At 44.0% G+C, this 14,174-nt stretch overlaps 1 protein-coding gene across 4 annotated transcripts in view; it reads left to right on the top strand.

Annotated features, from left to right (window-relative positions):
* The window catches only part of PARVB (parvin beta), a 51,657-nt gene that overhangs the window by 9,013 nt on the left and 28,470 nt on the right, over positions 1-14,174 (top strand). For 2 of the 4 annotated variants that reach the window (XM_041426802.1, XM_041426804.1), the window contains exons 2-3: positions 11,117-11,206; positions 13,026-13,096. In XM_041426802.1, coding sequence (XP_041282736.1) covers positions 11,117-11,206; positions 13,026-13,096 — 161 coding nt within the window. Of the gene's footprint in view, positions 1-3,331; positions 3,366-8,612; positions 8,736-11,116; positions 11,207-13,025; positions 13,097-14,174 lie in introns of those variants that run through there. The other 2 variants (XM_041426805.1, XM_041426803.1) reach the window with 2 other exon arrangements.

Genomic DNA, 14,174 nt, shown 5'->3' on the forward strand with positions numbered 1-14,174 from the left:
CTTTGCAAAACTGACAGGATTTTCTTCAAAAATTATAGGAAAAAGTAACTGCTTGCACTTCCCACTTAACATTCTCCCACAGGAGCAGGCTTATGAAATTGTACCTCAGGATTCCTATTTGCCTTCTTTCCCATGTATGGCTCCCAGTATTGTTACAGGGAATTGGTTCCACTGGAAATTTAGGCATGGTAACTCTACAGAATTTGGTCTGACAGGAATCTTGATGCTCTGTTTAGAATTCTGGAGTTAAGTTGCAAAAGATCATAAAGTCCAATTGTTCCCCCAGCACTGCCAAGTCCATCCGTAAATCATGTTCCCAAGTACCACATATACAAATCTTGTAGGTACCTCAAGCAATGATGACCCCCAACACTTCCTAGGGAGCCTGTTCCAGTACTTGACAGCCCTTTCAGTGAAGAAATTTTTCCTCATATCCAACCTGAACCTCCTCTGGCACAACCTGAGGCCATTTTCTCTTTTTCTTTTTCATCATTTGTTCCCTGGGAGCAGAGCCCAATCCCCCCCAGCTGTCCCCTCCTGTCAGGGAGTAGTGCAGAGCCAGGAGGTCCCCCCTGAGCCTCCTTTTCTCCAGGCTGACACCCTCCGTCCCAACACCCCAGCTGCTCCTGGTGCTTGAGACCCTTGCCCAGCTCCTTTCCCTTCTCTGGACACATTCAATGTCTTTTCTGCAATGATGGGCTCAAAACTGATTCCAGGATTTGATCTGTTCCCTGTCCCTGTCTTCCAGCTCAGGGACTGGGTACAAGGAGAACAACCAGTCTGACTGTTAAGAGTGAGGCAGAGAAGGCATGAGTACCTCTGCCTTGTCTTCAGCCTTTTTCACTATGTGTTGCCATTGCATGCAATAAAAGGTGGGGATTTTCCTTAGCAGATGCAGATGCATTTGTGGAAACATTTTTTTATTGTCCTTTACAGCAGTAACCAGATTAAGTTCTAGTTGGGCTTTGACCCCCTTAATTTTCTCACTGCATAACCTCATGGCATCCTTGTAGTCCTCCTGAGTTGCCTGCCCTCCTTCCAAGGTGATAAACTCTTTTCCTGAAGAATGTTCAACCTTTCTGAACCCATTTGCCCTTCAGAGTTTCCTCCCAAGAGACTTTGTCCCCCTTTGAGACAGATGTATCCCATCTGTCACCATCAGGCTTTGTGTCATGCAAACTGATCCATGATCAAAAAAAATCAAAAAAACAAAATTCAAGACCCTAAGCAGACTTTGAGCCAGGTATTGATCTGCTGGCTCTTCCTGCTACTTCCCTTGTTGTTCTCTGAAACTGGAGGGATAGGTGATGAAATTAGGTAATTAAATAAGTTTGTGTAATGGAGCCATATCATGGGGAAACTGGATTTTAATTACATCCAGGATGTCGTGCTGCAAAATGGCCCTGCCGTGCCAGCAAACCAGATGTGCTGCCTGTGAAGCAGATCTGATACTGTCTACCACACAAACTGTGGCTGGGTTTTATTTTTGCATGTGGAAGGGAAGAAGCTGTTGTGCCTGACCTAACCTAATGCAGCAACAGTCCAGCTTCAACCTGAAGTTTTTTTAGGTCCTTCCAAGGAAGGTTTCTCTGATTATGTTCTCCTAGTTCCTGGGTTTCACTTTGTTTCTGAGTTTTTTGTGGGTCCCTTTTCAGAAAAAGAGACAGATGGTAATAAAGATGAGAGGGACTGGCCTTATTGTCCACTCTCTGCTGTATGGTTGAGGGAGAAATTTATATATTTGTTTCCATCTGATAAAAGAAATTGTAACTTTCAGGGAGGGACTTTTCTTCTTGTGAATGGCATTAGGTATAGGTGCCATACTACCCTGAATCTTGATGGAAGGCATCCTTAGTGGAGTGCTTCATTTGCTGTTGATCCAGTGGTTAGTAGGAAGTTTGTTTAGGGCTGCAGAAAAAATTTGAAACTGTCTGAGCTGGGGAATTTCACTCTTGTGCTGAATGCACAGGAGATGGGCACTCTTGTTTCAGGGGGTTGGGTGGTTTAGCATGCTGCAGTGTAGTTGGCCAGGTGGCCAAGTGATTCTCTGTGGGGAATGTGATTCCATATCCATTCCATTCCATATCCATTGCAGTCATGGACAGATTAAGAACGATGCAAGAAGACGAGGGAAAAGATCCCCCTGGCTACACCTGCACTGCGTGAGTTCTTTGTCTCATGTTTTGGGGTGTGTCCCGTTCCCTGGTTTGGGACTGACCTGTAACTGAGCTTGAAAGTCTTCAAGATGTCCAGCACCACTGAAGCACCACCTTTTCTAGCTCACAGGGCCTGGTGTTACCAGTGCAAAAGCTTTGAAAGGGACCACAGAAAGCTCTAACTGCAAATCCTGTGAAACTTTGCGTGCTAAGTAAATGAATATAAACAGTGGCAGGTCTTTTTGATACCTTGTGAAATGTGCTTGTGCTTTGGACTTGTTTTGATTTGATTCTTTGGCTGGCTCTTGTTTCATGATTGCATTTGGATATGCCTTGAGGGCTGTGCTTGGGAGACTGGACTGCAAAGTCAGTTGAAGAGCTCTACTCTTTCTATGTAGTCTTCAGCGGCTCCATTAGGAAATGCTGGGCCTATTTCTTACTTAAACCCAGCAGAGTTAAACATCTGAATGCTTTTATGGCAGCCACTATCTCCACTGTACCTTCCCTTCATGGACTGGCTTTTATCTGGTTGTGGGCTGAGTTCCAGGCTTTTACTGCGAGGTCTATAGTGCTTTTCACTGAAGTACTTGTCTTGGTAAATACTTCTGCTGCTCAAAGCAACAAGTAAAATAATTTCCCTCATATGACATGTCTGGAAACCACTGAGAAAACTCCCTTATATTTTTGTAGCTTTTACTTACACAGATCTTTCATCTCAGTTCTAATACACTGCTTTACTGCCCTGAGTGCAGGGAGGACACAGGAAATGTAGAGCTGGACATGACCAACCTCGGGATATGATACACTGAAAACTCTGTGTTGAGTGTTTAGGGTAAAGCTTCTGGTTTGGAGTATGGCCTGTCCCTCCATTGGTCCTCTGGTAGTTGCTAGCAAACTCTCAATGTGTGTGTTGCAAGTAGAGTTGCTGCATGTAAGTGTTTTTCAGGGTTTTCCTTGTCTTTCTGGGTGACATTTGGGCAACTGCAGCAATGAGGCAAGTGCACTTTTTGTGGTCTGCAGAACCATTTATCTTGGCTTGTTCTTCCTGTAGAATCATGTTCCACAAGCAAAATAGTTGCTTTTTTTGAAATGCAAGTCATATCTGTAGCCTCCTTTCCATTTCCCTGGAGTTTGGCTGTTGAGCTCTGTCCTGTCAGCTGTGGAAAACGGAGCCTTGCTGCTGCTCACCTGCCATCAGTGCCTTTAGAAGTGAGTCTCTTACTCTGTACTTCTCATGGCATGTCCAGAAGAACAAATAGCATAAAATGTTCTCATATTTGCACAGTAGATTACTTGTGGTGGTGGTGGTGACCTTATCATTACTCTGTGCAAAGGATATGGGGAGAGCAGGAAGCTGAAGCAGGTGAAACTGGCATGGCAGATAACTAAGGGGTTCATTCACTTACCTACCTACAAATGGAAGTGCCAAACCACGTGGAAGAGGTGGAAGAAATTTGGCAGAGGAATGGAAAGCTGGTCACTTGTAAAACGTGCTAGCTTGAGCTGCAGTAGTGACGAGTGTTCTGCTTGATAAAGTTTTCAGGGTTAGATGCGGAGGTGGGATCCAGAGGTAGATCTTGTAGGAGGCTGTAAACTGAAGTGCCATTTTCTCCCAGATATCTTCAGATTTCTTCTTGCAGAAGATAAGGGTTGAATGAATGGGTTGGGTGTCTATTCCAGAGTAGTGCTGTTGGCTCTGCTTCTGACAGCTTCTGCTGTCTCTCCCTTGGTGGTTTGTTTTCACTGGACCCATTAAATGTGGATACCTTAAGCAGTGAGTTGATTCTGGTTTCTGAAGTTGCTTTTGGCTAAAGGAACTTCGTTGGTGCTTGGCATCTTGTGGAAGCCAACCTGCTTCATTTGAGATCTTGGACTGAGTTCCTAGACATGAAGGTGCTGTTCCTTCAGCTGCTCGTGGCCATCAGCTTTGGTTGTAGGAGTACACCAAAGCCTGAGAGAGTGCTAAGGACTTCCTAGGAGAGCACAGCTTTTCATGGAGAATGGATGGCAGTAAATTGAAAATGCCTTGATGGTTTTCTACTGGGAGTGGACACAAGACCAAAATCTCTTTCAGTCCTTTTTTTTTTCTTACCAGACTTTTTTTCCCTCTGCTCTCATATTTCAGATTTGGCTCTGTACCCCTCCTTCTGCTGGAAGTTGTTCTGGTGCTCATGCAGTGTCCTTGGGAGAACATAACCCTCCAGCATTACTTTGTGGGGAGAAATGACCCTTTCTGTGTTGGGAGGGAATTATATCTGGGAGAGGCTGAAAGAGTACATTTTCCCCATTTTCAAGTAGAACTTTGGTACAGGGGGAGGAGTGTAGCTTTCCCTGGCTGCTTTTAGGGTTCTTTTTAGCTTTAATTCTTGCCTGGCTTTTCCCAGTCAAAAAACTTTGGGATTGAAGCAATCTGTTCAGGACAGAGCAAGTGCATGTCCTGGAGTGTAGAAGCTATCTGCTCTGCATCCCTGAGGGTATCCATCTATTATCTTTTTAAATGTAACTTTACAAATACTTTAAAATATCATTCTTGTCCACCTGGTATTTCTGCTGTCTGGGGGTGGAGTGGGCTTTTTTGTTTGTTTGTTTTTTAGTTGGTTTTGGTTATGTTTTTGTTTGGTTGGTTTTTTTTGTTGGCTCTTTTCATTAATTTTGTCCAGCATTAATGTTTGTGTGTCTACACGGTGAAAATTAACTTTATATTTTCCCCCCTTTCTTATCTGGCTAGTTTTCAGGCACAGTTTCCCCACTGTGTGACATAATGTGACTTCCGGAACCAGTAATGTCTGCAAAAGGAAGGGGTGAGTGGCAGGTAGGGCTCAAGATGAAGTCTGAGTGCCTCTTTGCCATAAGGGATCTCAGCCTGATGAAGACAGCAACATAACACCACCAAAAAATGGAAATCCTCTTTCCACGCACACATCTCAGACAACTTCCTAGAAAGAAAGGAATCTTCTAATTTGTGAAAATACAAACGCAGTATTTCACCCATGCAAACAAAACAAAGCCCAAATTTCTTATAAAAGTTCCCATCTGGCACAAGTGTTGAATATGCTGTTTTCATGCTAGATACATGTTTACCTTTGGCAAAAATAAAGGGGAGGTCTTTCTTTTGGCAGTCACAGAATAGACACTTACCTGTGTAAAGTTTAACACATCCGTTTAAGCAAGTGTGGCCTGATCTTTGCAACTAAACCAAAAGCGTTATTACAGCCCTTTCCTAAAAGTTGCCTATGGCTTTGCTTTTCCCTTTTCTTTTACACCTTCCCATTTCTTTATGGGTCTGGCCATTGCAAGTGTCTTGCATGCTGAGGTATATAAATAATCTGTTTTATTACCACAGTCCTGCTTTGAATGCAGTCCCTTGATACAGTGCCTTTATGTGCATTCGGTCAAGTCTTTGCCTTTGATCTGCGTGGAATTATTAATTCTCTATTATAGTTAATGGCCACTTTGTCTTTTTCCTTCAGCCTCTATGAAAAGATCTCAGGGCCTTTTGTAAATGTGATCAGTAGTCTGAGCTGTATGTGGTTTGTCTCTAGAAAAGAGTGCAGTGTAGCAGCATGTTTGGGCCTGGGTTTGAAACCTTTCAGTTTTTAAGTTTTTCTTAGAAAATACGAGATTTAGCAAAACTACCTTTTGTTAAATGGGCCTAGAAAGCTTGCAGGTTTCAAGACAACTTTTTGTAAGAGTTTTGGCTGTCAGGTGGAAATGTAGTTGTGGGCATGGCTGCCTGTGTTAATCTGTGATAGGCAGAGGAGCAAATGAAGAGGTTAGCACTGCAGTGTTCAGGGACTTGTTGCCTTCTGGTCTGACCTCCCCCATGGAAAGCAGGAACTCCAGCTGATGTGGGTGGGTGGAATGTAGGAAAATAGAGATAGTGATGAAGGTAATCTCACCCCTGAGGAGTTACAGCTGTGCTAATTATCAAGAATTAGGAACAGGCCTGCCCTTAATAGGCCACAGCTAGATCCAATTAGGATGGGTATTGTAAAAGAGTAGGTTGGCTGGTGGAGAAGTTAGATGGAGTTTGTTGGCTATGCTGAGAAGAAGAAGGAGTCAGTGCTGTGAGGAGCTGCCCATGAGAAATCACCAAGAGGGTATGAAACCTTAGTAATAAGATGGAAACAAGCTGATACCTTATATTTTATGCAATGGTTTGCTGCTTAACCAGGGGGATTTGCCCTGTATCCACATTCTCCTCTGAGATGTGAGAGAATGAGGGTTATGTTGCTGCTCTGAAAGGTCCAAGAATGGTCCTGAATATGGGCTTTCTATTTTGCACATGGTGATCTGGACTATAAGGATATGAATGCAGACAGGTGAGTTGCTGTCTGAAAGAGTGCAGCTGGTCACAGTTTTGTCTCTGGTTTGAAGGAAGAAACTTGGGAAGCAGTAAGAACTTGAGGGCAGGAAGGCAGCTTCCTGTACAGTTTGAGTTACTTGGGCATTGCAAATTTGCTGTCTGTGTGCTACTCCCACCAGAGAGGAGGACAAAGTTACCTGGACAGATCATCTGCAGGGACCATCATCATCCAAGGACCTCAAAAGCAGCCTGATAGCTTCCAAAGTTAGGATTGAATCAAGAGATGGAAGTGCATCATGTAAAAGTTGTGGTCAGGCAGCACTGCTGAGCCAGCTGGGCACTGGCTGAATGCAAAGGGAAGTATAGGAACACTGGGATTGGTGTCAGAACAGCTGCTGCTTTCTGCAGGCTGGGATTTAGCCTTGCAGTCAGAAATAACCAGAGCTAAAATTAAGTAGAATTTTCCATCTGTTTTTGTAAGATGCAGGGACTTGTGGTCAAATTTTTAATAACAAGGCTGTGAATAGCAAAGACTGAAGTGACCTGGGCTGTTGCTGTTACCTTTTAAAATTACACTAAAATTAAGAGTGAAGGTAGAAAGCTGTTGATATCAGTTGACTTTCTTTTAAAAAGGAGAAAACTGGGACATCTTTTTATAGTGCTCCTGCTTTAAAGGCCATCTCTTGGATTTTGGGAAATCCTTGACAGCTCTGGTGGTACCTCCAACTTTCTGTAGCTAATTGTTTGTGCTACGTGCAGCTTGCCTGTAATCCCATGTCTGAGACAGCCTGCTTGGCTTACAGATCTGGTGCTGTGTTCCGTGTGTGTGTGTGATCAGATCATTCTATTAATTTGTTTGAAAGGCCAGCACAGCTTCCAGTGTGACTTAATCATGTTGACTACTGATACTGCCAGGGGGTTGTCAACAATATTGCAGGGCTTCCAGGAACCCACAATGAGCAAACAGAGCATTTGTGGGTTCTCTTTTCTTTCCAGCTGCTTTTCTGGGGACCATTAGAGCGTTGACCTTTTCATGTGAATTTAAATTTCTAGTTTAGGGGAAAACATAGGGTTTTTGCTGAAAGCCAGCCTGGACTAAGCTGTGCTCCTTCAGCCTGTTCTCAATGTCCTACCCCTTCGTGCTGCACGTTTGTTGTGACTGGTCTCTGAAATGGAATGATCAGGCTTTAGAAAAAGTTACTGTTTTTCACTAGCATGGGGTAGGGAGCAAAAGACCTGTGTGTGCCATGACCACAGGGGAAGCTGCTCCCTGTGGGGAAGAGATGGGGAAGAGAAGGAGCTCTGTGACTGGGCAGGCAAGGAGCAGTAATACCTCATGTGGGACCTATCATGACTATAACTTGTGCAAGCACAGCTCTGCTCTGCAGTCAATGCCTCTTGCATGGACAGCTCTGGTATAAACCTCATAGCAAAGCCACTGCTGCTGGTACTTGCTAATCTTTTAATATCCATAATCTTCTACAGTACCTTTCGGTTTCTGAAGGCATGGGCTGAAAGCCATTCTTTGTTGTAAATTTGCATTAAAATACCTGTTGAGTTCTCAGGAATGTACCTGTTGCTCCATCCTGATTATTAACTGCCTCAGCTTGCTCATTTGTGGGTTCTCTTTTCTTTCCAGCATTGTGACTCTCTGTTTCCTTTCCTGCTTCTGTTTCTTTGCTCAGCAGTGATAAGTGAATACTTCGGGCCATGAGCAAGGAAAAAGTCCTCAACATTGTTCCAGTGCAGTGTGAAAGGCTTCTGGAGTGTTGCATGCGTGGGGAATACCCTGGAAAATTTGTGTTTCTGAATGCAGGTGCCTGTCTGCATGCCACCTCTGGGAACCTGTGTGTCCCTTGGGGCAAGCTGTGGAAACCCAGATGTGCCTTGACCAGAAGGTGCAGATGACTTGCTTGGAAATCTCCATGCACATCAAACATTATCCCTAGGTTCCTGCCCTTAGGCAGCCTGGGTGGGCCAAGGCAGGTGCTGGGCTCTCTTGGGACAGGGAGGGATTTCTGGCTGGGACCATGGCCAAGTGCTGTGTCCTCCTTCCTGGCCCCTGTCCCTGGCAGCTGGGAGCTGATCTTAGTGCCTTCTCCCATGTCACCGTGCCCAAATTAGGGGCATTTGGCAGTCTGGAGGTGGCAGTGCCTTATCCAGTTGCTGACACTCTGTCAGCATTCAGACATCCCATGGGCTCTGTCTGTGACCTGTCCTTGCTGCTGGGGCCAGGATGGCTGGACTGCTGTGCAGGAGGCGCAAAAAGGGAGGTAGGAAACACTTCCTCTGTGGAAGGAATCTCTTCATGAGGACCTGGTGTGCTGGGCTGTCCCTGGGAGGCAGCTTTGGGAAGCTTTCTGTTAGCAGAGCCTTGCTTTGCTGGCAGAGGTGAAAGAGGATGTCTTGGTCCCATGGGATCTGGCACAGCTGCACACGGTCTGAAGACAAGTATGAAGGTTTTGTGTGGTTCTTCATGTCATGAGGGATGGGGGCTTAATACACACATTTGCATTAATGTTTTCTTCCATTTTAGTAAATTGCTCAGAAACTAGATATTTTCATTAGGAAGAGCAGAGATAATTTTTATATTAAAATAAAAGCATAAGTGCATCACCGTATTTGAACTTTTGGGAATAAATCTAGTTTAGCTGCATTTAGAAGTATTCTGGCTTGAAATGTATGCATTGTTTTTCTTCATATACATACACTGTGCCATGCATTCACTGCCCAGAGGAACTTAGCAGCTCTCCTCTGCTTTTGCAGAGCACTGGGAACAGTGACGACCTGAACTCACTGAACACTTAGCATTCCCAGAATGACAGCACTGTTGTGATAATGAAGAGTGCTGCATCTAGAAATAAGGCTCATAGTTCCTAAATAAGTCTGACTTAATTGAAGTTTGGACATTTATAGTCTAGCAGGGTTTTAAAAATCAAACTTCAGTTTTCACATGAATTGTCTTGTGCCTCCTGGCAGCATCACAATGTAGGAGTTGTCGGGGTGAGAAAGATCCAGTTGGGAATAATGCAAACAGGGCTGGGTAAGGCGTGTTGTTAGAGCTGGTGTGATCTGTTGTATGAGGCCTTCTTGCTCCCTGACTTTTTTGTTTGTGGACTTTTTCAAGAAAATGAGAAGGAATGCTGAAAAGGGGAACTTAAGAATTTCTGTACTACCATCTTTGTTCAGGAGGGGAAATCTTTGCCTGAGGATGTTGTGTTCTGTTTGCAGTGGGGAACCATGGGGCATAAACCATCATGTCACAAAATACAAGACTGGGGTTTGTTGCTTGCATTCCATAATGAGAATTGCAGTGGTGATCAGTACCATGCTGTTAACCAGAATTAAGTAACCTCTTGAAACTGCAATTAAGAAATGTGAGATCTTGTTTAAGCACCTGTTTCAATTTTCTGTGAAGGAAGGAGTGGGGGTTGCAGTGTATTCTTCTTCCCTGTCTTCCTCTGTGGCAGTAGGATCTCTGTCTTTTCCACTTCTACGGGGCAGGAAAACAGCAAGTCCTTATGCAGGGTTTTGTAACCTTCACAGACTGCATGCTAATGTTAAGCCTGTGGAATGCTTTTTCAGTGGGAAAGGGGAATAATGGCTGCTCTTGAAGGGGAGAGCTTGCAGGGATACTGTGACCATTATTTAACTGTTCCTCCTTTTCTTTCCTGAGAAAAGTTTGCCAGCAAACCTTATTTATTTCAAAGTCCTTTCTTTCCCTGAAAAGAGTGTGGGACCCCTCCCAAAGGAGACTACACTACCACAAATGCTGCTGCAAGTCATTTTAGTTCATGCTTATGCACTGAACTGTCACTGAAAATATGAGGCTGTTGTGGTTTCATGCCTTGTAATTAATGTCATCTGAGTTTAATGGGAGATGTGCCTTGGAGGGTGTGAAAGTGTTACAGCAGTGCTGGTGCTTTTCTTACTGACAAGCTCTGGGAAAACACTGAAGAACGATTCAGTGTTTGTCCTCAGTTTTAGTTCCTTCCTAATGGCAGGATACAGGGAAGTATTTTAATATCAATTTTATTTATGAAGCGTGCTTTGCTGAGCTTCCCAATGAGAGTTATAAGTTTGGGACAGCTTGAAGTAAAAAAATTCCAATTTGTGTTCACCACATCATGGCACATCTATTTTATCTAGTGACAACGCTGGAATTAAATACATTTTCATCTCTATTTGGTGGGTCTGCCTGGGATTCTCTGAGGATATAACAAGGCTAAACAAGTTGTATGTTCTGCAGCTGGAAAGGGTGGTGATAAGTGGTCGTGCTGTAAGAAAAGGGGTTTGTTTTTACAGTTTGATGTCTGCTCTAGGGTGGGGCCATCTTGCAGGCAAAGCTCACACCCCTTCCTTCTGGAGAAACGAACACTCCAAGCTTGTTCTTACCACAGAATTGGTTTTCTTGCTAGAAGTTTCCAGCCACCAGCCACTTCTGTGGTAGCTCTGTTTAATAGGAAGCTATAAAAGGATGTTACTTGGATTTTATTTTCCACTGTGGCTGCAGTTCTTCATGCCATAAACTGTGGTCCTGTTCTGAAATGGATCTAGCAGATGTTGTGTTATTATGAACTGTCCCCAACCCCTATGTATACACCAACTCTGCATTTATTACACTCCTTCTGTTGTTTTTTTTTCTTCCACCCAGTGAGTGACCTCCAAGAAGAAGGTAAAAATGCCATCAATGCCCCAATGAACCCAAGCACTGTGGACATCCATCCAGAAGACACACTATTAGGTAAAGTTTCGTGCTGCAGGGATGGTTTGGGAAGGGGGCCACTGTGGCCCCCACATCATTGCTTCAGTGCTGAATGCAGATTGTCCATTGGAGCTGAGAGGATTGGAAGTGACAGTTGAAAAAGGCTGCATGTTACTTGTAGACTAGAAATTAAAAAGGATAAATGGAGTTTGAAAAGCAGTGCCAAGCGAGGTAGTTTATGGACTCTCTCCCGTGTCCATCCCCATTCCCTCACTCTGAGTCCCTACAAGAGAAACAGCATAATTTAATAGCAAAAAGTGTTAAAACTTGTTGAAATAAACAACTTTTGTCTTTCCGGGCCACATGTCTCTTAATCTACACAATTAGTTGAAGCAAGCTAATTGTGAAAGAGTAAATCAAACATCAGGATAAATAAAATAGTAAATTAAGCTGAGAAAGTGTTATTCATTGGAATTTTCTCATTAGGAGAGTAGTAGGAAATGCGAAGAACTTCTTTCCTAAGATGTGGGTGAAGTGTTGGTCTGTGTTGATATGTCTGGACCAGGAGTGTCTCCAGTGATTTCTTCTGGATACCGTTAAAGCTGGGTATGTCTTTAGAAGATGCAGGCCTATCCTGCAAAGACATGATCACCACGAGTTTTGTGGTATATCATGTTCTGTTGTTGGTCAAGTCCTGTTCAGGGTTAGTGTTTTGGGTGTGTAGTGGGTGTCACTTCCTTATGATGGACTGCCTGACTCACCAGAGGCAGTAATGAGGAAGTAAAGGAATGGGGTGGGAAAAAAGGCAGCAAAAAAAATTCATGTTTTATTCATTGGTTTGTGAAAATTTTTCTAGTGTGTTTAGGTAGCGTGGTCTTATTTTTTGATAAAAATGAAGAGCCCTGGAAAATACTGACCCCAAAATGTGGGGGTGAGGTCTACAGTAACCAGTCAGATACTGGTTACTAAATACCGTGTAGTCAGTCTTGTGTCCAGGATGTGTCATGTTTCCCATCTGACAGCAGCAAGGTCTGGCTCTGCAATGGGAAGTCACTGTAGACTGGTCACTGCCAGGTTTTAGGGGTTCGCTGAGCAGTGTCACAATGGCCTGACCAAGGGTGATGCCAAAACTTTGTTGTCCTGATAGGAAGAAAGAAAGCAATAGGAAAACTGGATTGTATATGGCCTGCCTTCTGGCCATTAGAGAGCACTTCTCGCACATCTCATCAGCAGAAGAAATAGAAGACTTTATACCTGTGAAATCTATTTTATGTTCTTCCCCCATGCACCAGCACAGCTGATACAAAGTGGGGTAATTTTATTTCATAAGCTTAATCAAAGGCTGAGGAGTTTCTGCACTCCTCAAGTACAAGGAGTACTTGTGTGACCAAGTTTTGGGGAACAAGAGGGTGGAGGCACAAACTCTCAGCCCAAATCTCAGCAGCTGCACTGATAACTTAATGCACTAGTGTAGTGCATTTAGCTCATTCTGTTCTCCCAGGTGCTGCAATTTGGGACAGGTGTTTTCAATTAGAAGTTAAAGTCAAACTGAGGAGAAGGAGTGTTACTATGGTGTGCCCCACGTGAGGACAGGGATTTTCCTGAAGCATTCTGCATAGAGCTGGGGAAGATCAGGGGAGACAATCCTGGTTTAGGGAAGTGGTGCTGTGCTGTCTTTCTGTGTGTCTCTAAAACTGCCTGACACTGGGGTCATTGGACATCCCCTGGCTAAGGGGATGAGTAGGCACTGCCATTTCTCGGTCAGCTGACGAGCCCCTTCATGGTGTGGAATTGTTGCAGTTTCAGCAGTGCACATTTGAAGTGGATCTCACTAAGTTTTCCCCTCTTACTTGAACAGAGGAGAATGAGGAACGCACTATGATTGATCCTAACTCAAAAGAAGACCCCAAGTTCAAGGAGCTGATCAAGGTAGGAAATCAGACCTTGATCCTGCTTCAAACCTTTAACTAGTGAGCTGGAGTAATTTGTAAGCTGGTCACCCAAGAACACGGTTGATGAATGGCAACTTGTTACTGGAATGTAGCTGTGAAAACTGAGAGCAAGGTCAACAACAAGGTAAGGCTAAAAGTAACAATGAGAGGGACAAGGAAAGGCTGAATGTCAGGTGCCCATGGAATTACAGAGTTAAGCTCCACTGTCCATTTCTGTCTTTGTGATGATGACAGCAAGGATCAGTTCTTGGCTTGAGTCTATCTGCAGTCCCTATGCATAAAATATAGGTACCTTCTGTTTCTGAAAGCTGGGAAGGAGCTTTGCAAAGCACTAGTGAGGTTACAGGAGAAGAAAGAGTAGGACTGAAATGTTAGGGGACAAGAAAGGCACAGAAGTGTGTCCTGGGAAAGTTGGAACTGAGGTTCTTCTTGCCCTGCATTCTGTCCTCAGTTTACCTATGTGCTGGGTCAGGGACGGGTGGTTCTGAGTCTGTCTCATCGCTGGACACAACTGCCCTAGGTGTTGATACATAAGACTTCAGTGTGCCCAGATGTGCTGATACATGAGACTTCCTGCTCAGCAGTGCCCATGGTTCCTGCCTGGCATGACAGAGAGCTTGCTCTTGAAGGACTGATGTTTAGGAAAGTCTTTTCTATGCAGAAAGTTGTTGGGGTTAACATTGTGCTAGCTTGAGCATGAAGAGAAAGGATGGTGAGCTTGAACAAGTGAGATCTCTTTCAAAAAAGTATTGTGTTGGTGTTACACCACTTTCACTTCATTTCTTTAAAATAATTGTAAAAATGAGTTTGTTGGAAATGACAATCCAGCTATATCTGTGTGGCTATGAAAACTTTGGATAGTGTATATAATTTCATGAGAGGGGGCTGAGCTTGGGCATATTCCCTGCTGGAAACCTGGTGCACCCTGGCTGCACACACCCTGGGTGCTTCCCCAAAGTCAACTGCTTCAGCAAATGCCTCAGCAAACTGCTTACCTGATACATCTTTAAGACAAGCTCAGTGATCTGTTATTACCACTGCAGTAATGTGTTTAG

This window comes from Onychostruthus taczanowskii, unplaced genomic scaffold (assembly GCF_017590055.1).
Source record: "Onychostruthus taczanowskii isolate IOZ18803 unplaced genomic scaffold, ASM1759005v1 scaffold95, whole genome shotgun sequence".
Lineage (NCBI taxonomy): Eukaryota > Metazoa > Chordata > Aves > Passeriformes > Passeridae > Onychostruthus > Onychostruthus taczanowskii.